Here is a 12870-nt window from a genome sequence, read left to right as displayed (position 1 = left end):
TGGGACCGCCTTTGTCCCTGTGTGACTGTCCCCATCCCTCGTGTGACTCCACCCCCCCCCAGGCCGTTCCTTCCAGGCCTAGGCTCCCCCTTCTTTTCTGGGGCATCACTGTCTGTGTGCTCACCTTAACCACTGCCCTCTTCCAAACTGTGCCCAGGCCATCTCGTCACATTCAGACCTGTGCTGCGAGCCCTGGGCGAAGGAGGGCAGCAAAGACCAGCTCAGGAGGTCAGAGCAGCTCTCAGGATGCCCTGCCCCCGGGCAAATCTCCAGACCTTTCTGGAAGGCATAGCACAGACCCACTGTCTCTACTCTCCTCCTCACCTGCACAGATGGAAATAGCTCAGAAGAGCTTCCCCTTGGCCACCTCCACCATCCTCCAGCTCACTCAGGGCTGAGCAGGGGTCAGGGGTCAGTGCACTCTCCCCTTCACAAGTGGGGAGCTTACAGTGGGGCAGCCTCTGGGCTGCGAAAAGGCCACCCCAGGGCACCTTCTCCCCCACAGGAAGGACATGTGGGGGCATTTTCTTTGTACCACTAGATATAAGTCTAGGTACACAGTCCCCAAGAGCAGAAAGCCCTAAAACAAAAGATTTTTTAAGTTTATGGCAACTTCATTTGGCAGTATAGCCAGATCTGAGCTGATGCGGAATTACTTATAATCTTCATTTATCCCATTTTGTATAACTATTTATATTTTTTAATAAAGCAATATTAATGAGTTTGGTTCCAGAGCGCTGCCCCAGACTCCCCTGGGTATGATCAATCCTACATGTGCACCACATCAAGTAGGTGATATGCATGTAGTACACATATGTGCACCAACTGTATATCAAATCACCTTTCTAAAAGATGGAAATCTGTGAATTCCGAAACATCTGCCCACAGGAGCTTCAGATAAGGGCCTATGGACCTGTACCAGGTAGGACAATACTGTATGTAGCGAAAAAAATCAAAACTAGATGATGGTGAGCTCTAATAACGTGCCGCACTCCAGAGGAGCACCGGGGCCACCGCAGACTGCCCTGGAGGCGGCACCACGCCTGCGTCTCAGGCCAGCAAAGCCAAGAACGCGAAGCCACTGCCAGGAATGCCACCAGGTAGAGAGCACAGTGCAGTCCTAAGCACGCTGTCTAGAGAAAGACAAAAGAGAAAAGTCCCAAACAAGTTCAGCCAAGACCATCAGGAGGAAGATAGTCTTCTCTTGAGAACAGACAAAAAAATTTTAAAAGGAAAGAAAAAAAAGAAAAACGCTAAGCATCCCCTAAGCTGGGTGAAGAGTGATATAATCCACATGATGAGGGGAGGCTGAACGTGCACCTACTCCCTGAATTCTCCAGGCTGCAGAGTTCATGACCCAGTTCAGGACCCGTGGCACAAGCTAGAACCACAAATAGGTTCAAAGGACGTTCACATTCATAGATGGTGTATCCGGAACTAGGAGAGACTCCAGAAGGCAGGCGGGGGTGACCAGAAGTGCATTCCTGCACAGGAGAGCCATCTGCAGTGCCAGGCTCCGGCCTCTAGGGGGCCATCAGCCAGCTCTGGGGCTCTGGCTGGTCTCCCCATCCACAAAATGAGGGCCTCGACCTGACCAATGATATCCTGTTTAGCCAGGGACCCCTTGTTTATATACAGAAATGAAAAGAAATAAGATCCAGAAAAGGAGGGCAGCTCTGGTCAAACTGGGGATGGGAGGCCTTGAGAGAGGAGTGACTTGGCATTGCATAAATACGTGTCTTCGCAGGGGACCCCCCCCCCCCCAGGTGGAGAATCTAAGAAGTGATACATCCAGGGCCTCTGAGACTTTTCCACCTGAAAATCTATACCTTGAAACTCTGCTGGGAACAAAATATATGGGACTGGATGGGCTGCTTTTCTAACCTGGTTACAGGGGATGGTGGATCACAGCCATAGCTGGTGATTTTTCTATTGTCTAGCAAGAGGAAAACAGAACCGCGTTCCCAAACAAGGTGTGCACTGGTCTCGGCATCCACTCTCATCTGTAAAGCTGTCTGCATGCTTGTTCCAAGCAGAGTGAATGGATGGGTGCTGCCCTGTGCCACTGTAGAGGGATCTGGCTGTGTCACCCTCTGGCCTCCGTGCCCCACGAGGAAAAGCTTGCTCTGTGTTTGAAGTCTTGCAAAGATACCTGTGTGACAAGGGGTTTCAGCACCCCCCTAAAACATACTAAGAAAGTACAGAGCTCCTCTGCCTGCAGAGGCACCCCAGCAAGCACGAGCTCACTCTACACCCTCTTTGCTGGGCCTGGCCTGGAGGAGCAAGGGCAGATGAGGTCTCAGAACCAGGACGAGATTTGAAAAATGAGGCCCATGAATCCCCTCAAGCTTCCTGTCACTCAGCCTGGCCCAGAAAGGGGAGCTCCACAGACCCATCCCACAGCTTTCATGAGCACCGAGTTACCAGCTGGGGCGCGTGAAGGGCCCAATGAACACATGAATATACAGGGGAACGTCCACTCTTCACAGCTGCATGCAACAGTAAGGCGTCAGTGGCCACAGCCACTAAGAAAGGCACAAAGTGAGGGGCGTTCAAAGACAGCGCTCCATGAAGACAGGCTTTCAAACACAGGGTCTCCCAAACAGCAGGCAAGCACCATGACCAGCTGACTGTCTGCTGCCGTGCAAGAGACCCGGGGTGGAGAGAACACTTGCCTGATGAGAACAGGAAAGCTCTAGAATGAGCAGCTCAGGAAAGCCATGAGGGTGGAGGGGAGAGACAGCCCTCCTAATGGCTACTTGTGCTCTGTGAACCGGGGATAACCAGGTGTGAGTGGGCAGTGTGGTGTGTTCTCCTTCCCCAGGTGCAGAGGGCGGACGGGCCGGGAGCCGGAATGCCATCTGGGGATCACTCGTTCCTGAGTCTACGTGTGCAAGCCGCAACACCGGACAGGTCACAGTGCTGTCGTGGAGACCAGTTAAGGCCACCCTCAGCAGGGGTGAGCGAACGGCTAGCTATGAACTCCACAGGAACATTTATGAGAAAATACTGGAAGCACTTGGGAAAAGAGGAGCTCTGAACTGCAAGGTACAAACAATCCTGTGTAAAGAGACTGCAAAGGTCACCGTGGTCTACCTCCGAAGGCATTAAAAGATGCAGCAGGCAGTACGCTGTAGCTGGTATCGATTGCCCAGGCTTCTGCGGGTGACAACTGTCATCAGCCTGCTTATTAAATGCCCCAGGGGATAGAGTCTTGTGTCCAGCTTACCGGGATTCAGGCAGCCCTAAAGTAATGGACTCATAGGCACCTTTCAGTATCCTCCAGAGTTCTGGACACATTCGGTGACTGTCTTTTGTGTCTATATGCAGAAATTCGCTCTCTCTACTCCTGGCTGAGACTCTGATTTATTATCATAATTATTACTGGCAGCAAGTGCAACAATGACGTTCTTTTCCTCAGTATAACGAGGGTACTACCTCGGCGGCTTGCCAGAGGATGTCGACGTTCTTATTCTTCCTGGCATGTACGTTCTGGCCCAGAAAACGCAGCAGCTCCGGCAGGCACGTCTGGCTCCGAGATCGAGGTAGGCCTGCAAGACAGGGGCAATCTGTGAGAGCTGGCAGGGCACCCAGGCCTGTGGCCCACGGAGGCGACAACAGCATGGGCTCCTGGCCAAGCTGGAAGCTTGGGGTGACTTATGCAAGAAGGGGTGTGCTCAGGGACTGGCCCTGGCTACTGACGTGGGAGCACTTAAATCACTTTCACGGCCACTTCGGTCCCACCTGCCAAGGGCAAACACTCATCTTCCTTCAGCTCTTCTGAGGGGCTGGAGCACAGACATGGGGTCACTGAGGGCGGGAGGAGGCTCTGGTCTTCAGAGCCTCCGCAGGGAGGAGGATGCTTAGGGCAATGGGTCTTGGCCACTGAGTGGGCTTGGCTACCCCTGGGGATGTGGGCAGTAGGGCCTCCTCCCATGGACCCAGAGTGACCTACTCTCCCTCACAGCCTCCCTCTGCCACCATGACAGTCTCCAGCCCTTTCAGAACCCCTTGAACTGGAAGATCAGTCCGATCCCCTCACCTAAGAAACCTGGGATTTTTAAATCCCAGGATCATCAGAGAAAAAGAGAAGAGCCTCCAGGTCAAGTCCAAGAAAAATAGCCATGGTGCCTGAATCCCCACATTAAAACCAAACACATGGAATTCTGGGATCCAGCTGCACACAGAGTTTCCACCACACAAGCTCACCCTCGTGTACCCAGGATCTTAGGCTAATGATTGCATGTACCTGGTATGTGCCCGGCACCATGCCGATCAGGGGACTGGGGCAGAAACGGACGTGGAAAGGGGGCTCCTGCTCATAAGGGGCTCAGTCAGTGATGGAGGCTGTGGGAGCCCAGAGGAGGCAAGCTTGTCTCCTGGAGGAGACACAGCACGTTACTTCCCCAGATTGGCTGCAGCTTCTCCTTGGCCTCTCCTGCGGCCCGGTCAGTGCACACCTGCCCACTGATGAACCGAGCAGACTGAGAGGGTATTCACTGGCTGCGCTCCATCTCCTCGGCCTCACAGAGCCCCGATTCTCCTGGGGCTGAAGGCACAATGGGCTGCTGCTCCCCACCTTTCTGGGTTGTGGTCCTGTCCTACTGGTCCACCCTGGAGAGGGCCACGCCTGGCCTGCTTTTGTCTTGTAGACCGCACCCTTCTTTGGCCTTCATCACCAGGCTACATCTCCTGGGGTCTCACATCACTGGAAACAGGCTGCCCTCCAAGACACCGAGCACGGAATTCCCACTTCCTGACCACATGGCTCACTGTGCCCACTCACTGCCCTCCACATGGCCTCCATCCCTCCTCCCTCCTCCCCTTCATGGTGCCCTGGCCAGGGGCCTGGCCCTGCAAAAGACCCTGTCCCTCCAGTCCAAGCTTCAGTGCTCTACTCTCTCTGACCCTTGCAGCACTTGGAAGGTGGGCGCTGGTGGCAGCCAGCCTGGGCTCCCTTCCTGGGAGACTCACCCTCCTGTCTCAGTGTCCTCAAATGTCAAATAGTGTGGAATCAGGCCCATCCCCCAAGGCTGCTGTGAGGATCACGTTAGCTAATTCAGGTCAAGTATGTAAACAGCCTGGCAAGGATCTGACAAATCCATCACTTTCAACTATGGTCACCGAAGCACGTAAGGACACCTCAATACCGGGGGGTTCCCAAGAGCCCAGGCACTGGTGACCTGCAGCACCAGGAGATCCTTTCACTAATGGCTGTCAACCTGGCACCTGGGAGTTTCTGGAATTCCTGATGCCCACCACTCTGGGGTGGGGCCCGGGAATCAGGACTGTCTGGGCTCCCCAGTGAATTCCAGTGTGTGGTCAGCGCCGGCATCTCTGCGGTTCCCCGGGGAGACCGAGGCCACCTGCCATGAACACCTGTATTTCCCCCTGTCCACAGCAGCCCCCGAGTGTAGCCCCAGCTGCTCCTGCATCTTGCAGCCAGTGTTTCTCTAGCTCCTTCCCCCATCACCCACCTCACATCTCTGATTTCTGGGGCAGAGTGGCCTACTGAGGCAGTGTCATTTTGTCACTTGCCCTGGTTGCAGCCCTGGCCACACTGACTGTGCCTCAGAAGTCACCAGGGACTCCTCCCCTCACTGCCCCCTCGGCACCCAGGTAACACTCCTGCTCTCCTGCCTGCAAGGACTCTCTCCCACCTGTCTACTGAATCTTCTCAAGCCATCTCCACGTGGGTCTTTCCCCAGAGGCTCTATGCTCAGTCCCTTCCTCTTGCACACAGTGACCCGAGCCATGAGACAGCCCCATGTCACCTGTGCTGCCGACCAAGGTGGCAACAGGTATGCCCCATCTGGCCTCACCTGTGGCCTGTGTCCCATATCACAAAGGCTGTTGGTGCCTGGGCTGCTCTCCTCACCCCCCCAACCCCGCTCCTCTGCCCATCAGTGGGCGCCAGCTCGTGTGGCCATGGTCAGCGCAGGCCCTGTGTCTCTCCACCACGTGCCCACAGCTCTCTCTTCCCCAGCACTGTCTCACGCAGCTGCGAAGGAGCGTGCTCCCAGAGCGACTCCCCCTTGTGCCTCTCCTCTCCAGCTACCCACACCCCCAGGTCAGAGCTGGAGGGAGAAGAAAACGTTGTGCACAGCAGCCTGCACCCCTCTTCCAAGCCATTCAGCACACTCCTGCTGATTCCAGACGAATCCCTGAAGCCTTTGCCCACTCCGCTTCCTTGCTAGAAACTGACATCAACTCCCCAGCCTGGCCCAAGGTCCCCTGCAACACAGCGTCTCCTAAGAGGGCATCTTCGCCGACTAAGTGCCGAGCCTCAGAGCCAGGCCAACCCTTCCGCACAACCAATACTGACACCTGGGTGGTGGCGTTGTCGTGGGGAGTCAGTGCGGAAATGTGCGCAGAGCACGGCAAGCGCCAGGCACATCAGTGACCCGGGAATGCGAATGAAGGCTTTTCCCATCTCCCTCCTCCAGAATCTCCCTTAAGGACACTGGTGTTACTCAGGGACTGAGTCTGCCTCCTTCACCTGGGGCGCCCCCTCATAGCCGGGGCAGTGCCAGCACAGAGAAGCAGAGCCCATCCCTAACCAGGCGGGATCTAGTCTCATTCTCACTGGGTCCCATGGTGCTTTACACAGGGCAGGTGCTCAGCAAGTATGAAATCAGGAGAGAATTCCCCTGTACAGATAGTGCGGTGAGTGCGGTGAGCCCGGGGCCCCTGCTTGAGTCCAGGGGCACAGGGAGGGCTGTTAGCAGAGTGATGGCTGCTGTCACTCTCCCCTGCCTCTGGGGACACCCACACAGGGCCCCCCGAACCCCCACACCCAGCACTAAGTGTCTGCCCAGCATCCTACTCTATGTACCACAGAAGGAGGTGCATGGGGAGCTCACCCCAGCGTGGGGCTGACTGGGGGACCTGCCTCTGTGACCCCACCTGTCCTACCAGCAGGGGCACAACACCGGCCGCTGGCATCAGTGAACACCAGTGGCCCGGACAGCTTGTGAGAAAGCCCCGCAGTATCCAGGTGACAAGACAACCAGCCAGAGAAGACTCAGCAAGGGCCACAGCCTGACGGAAGCTTCTCTGGGTGGGGACTCAAGCCAGGCGGAGTCCGAGTAGGTGGCCAGGCTGCTGGGGAACAAGGAAGCAAAGGGGGAATTGTGCGTGCGGAGGCAGCGTCTGGACGGTGGGTGAGCAGACAGCCTGAGCCGCAGGAAAGGCTCCAGCACCCAAAGTGACACAAGACAGAAGACAGGTGAAAACGAAACCGACCGTGAGTGAAGAAATACTTACAATCCTCAGGCAAAACTTCCTTAAACTGCTCAAAGTAGGAATTTAACCGCACCAAACTTTCCACATTAATAACTTCTTGTAAAGACGTATCTCCAAACCTACGGAGGTCAGACGGGACACCATGAGTCAGACACTTCCTTCTAGCATGAGCATAACTGCACTGAAGCTAACAATGTCGATTCTCTTCAGGGTTGGCGCACAGCTGAACCCTAAGCCGCTTTCCTCCTCCCAAGCACCGGGCCGTCTCTACTGTTGGTGACTGGTTTACATTTCATTAGCAGGAACCATGCACACTTGGTACAGATGTGCCTCAAAGGTGAGCGGAACTCTATCTGTCCCAGGCCCTCGTGCGGCATCATGCATAGAAACCCCTCTCCCGAATGCTTGCTGGGCGGCCCTGTGTCCTCCCTTCCTGGAGGTGCTTACGAGAGGGGACAGCAATGGGGCTCCGGCTGGGGAGTGAGGACCCAGTCCTGCACTCGAAGCGGAAGTCACTCTGCCTGCTGGATAACCACACCTGACTAGCTGCTCCCCCGGGCTGTATGGGAGGCCCTAGCGCTCCTCTCTCCATGCAGGCTCATCCTCCGCACACCTCGCAGGTAGCCAGGACATGCCAGAGGCGGTCATGCAGGGTGGTCATTAGGCCTGGGTGCCCAGTCCAGCTCTGCCACTGCCCTGCTGAGTGACCTCCAAGGACATCAGCCTCTTCATGGTCCCAGGTCATCCTTCAACAGGCAGGACTCCCTCCTGCGGGTGCATCACAGCCCACCCACCCCGATGCCCACAATGGCTTTTCCTCTAGGCACATGCTCCCTCGGGGACTACCCCAGGACACAGTGAGCTGGGCTTGTTTATGAGCTGAGGGGTCAGTGTCCCAAAAGCAGATGAATGAGCAAAGACCTGGCACTTGCCAAGTCTTCTCCACCCCCACTGTCTCACCCTTCCTCCACCTGCCCCTCTGCTTGCTGCGATGTGGCCTTGCCTCAACCTTTTCAGAAACTGCTCTTGTAGTCACCAGGAACAGCAGCTGCCCGACGCAGGGAGCATTACTGTCCTCGCTGGGACAACTCCCTGCCGGCCTCCTGATGCCGCCCACTCTCCATGAAGTAGGCTCCTCCAGTTCTGCTCACAACTTAGAGGTCTCTGCTTCCTGGGCTGGTGGCCCCAGCCTAAGCCAGGCTCCCTCGGCCCCTGAGCATGACCCTTCTGGTTCTTGGGCTCAGTGGGTGGCAACACACACTCACTACCGACCCGGAAGCGTGGTCCGTTATTCTCTTCACCATCTCTCTCACACGCTGCCCAGCTGAAGACCAAACCTTTCATTTCACCACTGAAACAGTCCTTCAGTCTGTCCCTACATCTGTACTACCCCCTGCCTGATCCAGCTCACCGCCTCTGGCCTGTACCCTTTCCAACAACCTCCTCATCACACTTGTCCCCCTCACATCTGTCTGGCACATGACCTGCAAGTGATCCACTTAATATGTAGATGTGATTGTGTCCTGCTCTACTCAAACTTCTTCAGTGTCTCTCACCAGCCACACCACATTTGCTAAGTGAGGGTGACCCTATACTTAGGGGTCAATGGATATTGACCACTGGGTCCCAAAGGCCCAAAAGGAAGATAGCACATCATCCTAGAGACCAAATTCCCTTCACAGCAAGCACTTTTAAACACCTTTTTATTCTAAAATGTGTCACATGAATACAATGATAAAACAGGAAAGGTTTTCACGTACTAGCAGAAGGTCATTACATGTGCCCAAACCTTCCGCCTCTCCAACACACGCACACGCATGGGCACACGTGACTCCTCCCTGTTGCCTGGCAGAATGTGGAGGGAGTTTACAAGACACAGGCCTTTGGAAAATCAAGGCAAGGCTCTCGCCTGGCATACGGGCCTCTCTAACCTCACCACTGCCCATCCCAGCCTAGGGCCTTGGCCGCCAGCCCCCACACGGTTTCTCCCCACCTGCCTTTGCCCAGGCTTATTGGCCTCAGATGCCAGGTCTTTCCTCCACCTCCTCATCTAACTCCTACTTACTCTTCAAAACTCAATTTAGCCATCATCCCCCCCGGGAAGCCCTCCCAGACCCTCTCCCTGGGTCTCCCGCTAGGACGCCTACTACTCCCTGCATTCATCTTCATCCTTGTGCCTCCATCTCTCCTCCTAGCCCAAGTCTCTTGAGGATACAGACCACACCTGGGTCATCTTTGTGTCCCCAGCACCAAACACAGGGTTGGGTGTATGGCCGCACTTCAAGAACTCTGCCCAAAGGAGGAGGGGCCGATGACATAGTTCCTGCAGCACTCAGAGCCTGAAGAGGACTAAGGACATTTTCCACATCACCTCAGCGACCACTCCCCCGACCCCGGGCCCACGAGAGCCCGCACCTCTCGGCCAGCGTCTGCTGCTCGTTGATGCCCACGTTGAAGAGGACGGGCTGCACCCGCAGCAGCATGCCGCTCTGGATCTCCCGGGGCAGCGCGTCGAACAGGGGGCCCGGCAGAGGGATCCGCACGTTAAACCCATCACTGCAAAACAGTAAAGAGAGGCAGAGGGCGGGTGAGGGCTGTGACAGGGGAGAGGCGGGAGAGGAGACGGGTGCAAAGAGGAAAACCAAGCTGGCCTCTACACGACAGTATGGACCAGCCGTCTGGCTCAGCCGTTTCCAGAGTACTGGTCGTGAACCTTGAAAGGTCTGTGAACTTAATGTAGAAGACTATGGTCAATGTCTTCAACTGAAAGAGACATGATAAGAAAATGACAAGTATGCCACGTGTAATGAACATAAATTAAAACACAGGGCTAGTTCTGAGGATTAAAAAAATCTTTCTACCGATTTCCCGTGATGACAGGCAGCATGTCAGTCGATGCACTAGACGTGGCCTGAGTGACTTTGAAGGTCACGTTCCTCAGGTCCATGATTCCAAGGCTCATGTCCTCCAGCATGGCCAGCTCCTCACCTGGGTGCACAAGAGGGACGGAAGGCTGTCAGGTACAGGGGACCTGCCACTTTTCCCATGGGCTCAGCATGGCCACAGAGCTCAGCCCAGACGGGAGGTGACGGGATCAGGCGTGGCTACGATTCACTTCTCCGTGGGAAACGCTGCCACGGAAACCCCCACAGCCACACTCATCAGTGCCGCTGGTGGAGACGTGCGCCATGGCTCCCAGCCCTCTCCTGGTGACGGACAGCGTGGGGAGGGAACCCGCGTGCACAGAAGCTCAGGAGGTAGATCTGGTGCTTTAGAAATGGAGAGAGACAGCCAGACAGCACGCTGTGGCCGGATCCTTCTCCACCGCGGGGCTTGGTATTTATTTGATGTCTCATAACTCCAAAGATGGACAAATACTTCTAAAAAAATTACCTGTTTTTACCATCTCAGAAGAAATAAACAGAAAATGAAAGTAGGAAGAAGAGAGTCTTTTTTGAGGGCAGTTTGGAAATATCTATGAAATTTTTTAATATTCCTACCCTTTGACCCAGAAACATTCCTTCTAATAAGATCGTGGCTGCAGAAATGGGCCCACAAGCGCACAAACACTTGTGTGCAGAGACGTATGGCAGCACTGTTTTCAGAGGAGTAATTCAGAAACAGCCCACATGTCCCACAGGACATTATTGCTTCAACAATTATCATCCATGCTCAACTAGAAAGATCTTTGATTGTAACAACCACCATCAACAAAACGAAGGGGTGTGTGTGTAACTATACAGGACTTTTCTTTGGTCCTTACATATTTTGAGGATGCCTGGACTTATTTTTATCAGCATGTACTATGTGTGTAATCAGAAAAACACTTAGGAAGAAAGAACGGGTGTCACGCATGTCCGCACTGCTCATGAACCCCAGGATCCCGGAGGCGCAGGGGGTGTGGGCACCCCTGGAGCCTCACCGTAGGTGCTCAGCAGGCTCTCGAACTGGGCCAGCAGCCCGATGGTGTAGAGCTGCCGCAGGAAGCCGTCGTCATGCAGGCAGTTCCTCAGCTTGATGATGAAGCCACAGATGAGAGCAGTTAGCTGGGGGGGGGCGGAGACACGAGGTGAAACGGTTGTGGGGGGCAGACACCTCCTCACTAAGTGGCTCCCAGCCCGCGCCGTGCCCCCAGCCCTGAGCTTCTCTGCTTCCACTGCTCTGGTTGGGCTGCAGTAGCACCTCTTCCCTTCCTCCCTCTGGGGTGTGGGGGGCGCTCGGCTCTGAGGCCATGCAGGGCACAGGCCACGGAGAGGCCGTGCAGTACTCTAGGCTTGCCACTCCTATTGCTGCCAAAGGCTGGTTTGGTTTTGGCTCAGCTTTCAACCCAAACTGCCTGGGCTTACTCCTGGGCTAGAACCTTCTGGAAGCCCAGAATTAATTTCCTACAGTCAAAAGGGCCTATATACTCACAGATTCAGACCAGCTCTGGCTGGAAACTGAAGTGATCACGACAAAGGACAGAAGGGAGCGAGAACACGGTCACTCTGCAAGTTACCCCAGGGGGAGATTTTCTGTGGGGCTGGGCTGGACGAATGTCAGAGCACCAGCCTGACCCTCGGTCACTGCTCACTTTGCTAACGTGGTAACTGGCATCTGCTAAACTCGTGACGTTCGCTTGAGTTCTTCCCTTCGCCAACATCATTGTAACAGTTGTGCACGAGCAGCAGAACCAAGGCACCTGCTGTTTTATAAACAAGTAAACAGACTGCACTGACAGCAGCATCTGTGTCTCCCTCACTAAACTCCGTTTTGGAAGAAACGTCGTCAAGAGGCCTGGGCTGTCTGGAACCCGGCACACCTCGGGCAGGAGCAGGGCGAGTGCACAACCCACCGGCGCCCGCCACTTCCTCAGGGAGAAGCAAGTGCGGACTCAGACCCTCTCCTAAATACACACTTCTCGAGTAGGATTCCTCCCTCAGGGTTGAAATCTAGACCTTTCTATTAAAGGCACTTAAGAGCCACAGGCAGGAGCAAGTGTTGCCATCCTTGGTTTTTTCAGCGTGAGGAGAGAGAAAGGTTTTCTAAGGCTGTGTTTTCTGGGGGCAGAGGTGCCCGTGGGCTCCCGCACGCCACTCCCGGGGCTTACGGTTTGGCAGAAGACCACGTCGCGGCGGTACTGCAGGCTCAGGTACGTGGCTATGGTGGGGGCGCTGTCCTGCATGAGCAGGAAGACCATCGCCTTCTTGGCCTTGTCACTCATCATGGCCACACAGTCTGTGAGGGTGGTCAGCAGGGGGTAAAGCGCCTCGCTCCATTCACCTGGGCACGAGGAAGGAGTCGTTTGAGGAGGAAGATTTCAAGAGTCAGGTTCTAGAAGTTTAGCAAGTTATGTGCCCCTACCGCCCCTCTGCCCCTCTCCCCCCTCCCCTCCCCTTCTGCATCTCATAACTCTGCTTGGCCCAAGCTCTGGCCCAGGACGGGCACCAAGTTCTCCCTGGAACCACCCCGGGTCCCCAACCCTCTAGCCTGAAGCTTTTCCACTAAGTAAGCAGCAGAGCTACTGGGGACGGCTGAGGAAGGCCTGGTCTCCCTCACCTACTGGGACTGTACCCGTAAATGTTCAAGATTGTTCCTTTTGAAGAAAATGACAAAAAAGCTTCTGCGAGTCATCTGCAAGTCACC

General features: G+C 55.2%; 1 protein-coding gene across 4 annotated transcripts in view; it reads right to left on the bottom strand.

Moving 5' to 3' along the window:
- The window catches only part of INPP4A (inositol polyphosphate-4-phosphatase type I A), a 114815-nt gene that overhangs the window by 13930 nt on the left and 88015 nt on the right, over nt 1-12870 (bottom strand). For all 4 annotated transcript variants that reach the window (XM_040623559.1, XM_040623560.1, XM_040623558.1 and 1 more), the window contains exons 18-23: nt 12335-12507; nt 11168-11291; nt 10107-10233; nt 9661-9801; nt 7267-7364; nt 3439-3551 (exon numbers count right to left, since the gene is read on the bottom strand). In XM_040623559.1, coding sequence (XP_040479493.1) covers nt 3439-3551; nt 7267-7364; nt 9661-9801; nt 10107-10233; nt 11168-11291; nt 12335-12507 — 776 coding nt within the window. The remainder of the gene's footprint in view (nt 1-3438; nt 3552-7266; nt 7365-9660; nt 9802-10106; nt 10234-11167; nt 11292-12334; nt 12508-12870) is intronic.

This window comes from Ursus maritimus, unplaced genomic scaffold, assembly GCF_017311325.1.
Source record: "Ursus maritimus isolate PB19 unplaced genomic scaffold, ASM1731132v1 scaffold_6, whole genome shotgun sequence".
Lineage (NCBI taxonomy): Eukaryota > Metazoa > Chordata > Mammalia > Carnivora > Ursidae > Ursus > Ursus maritimus.
Note: the sequence above shows the minus strand (reverse complement) of the source record. Positions and strands in the feature narration are given on the sequence as shown.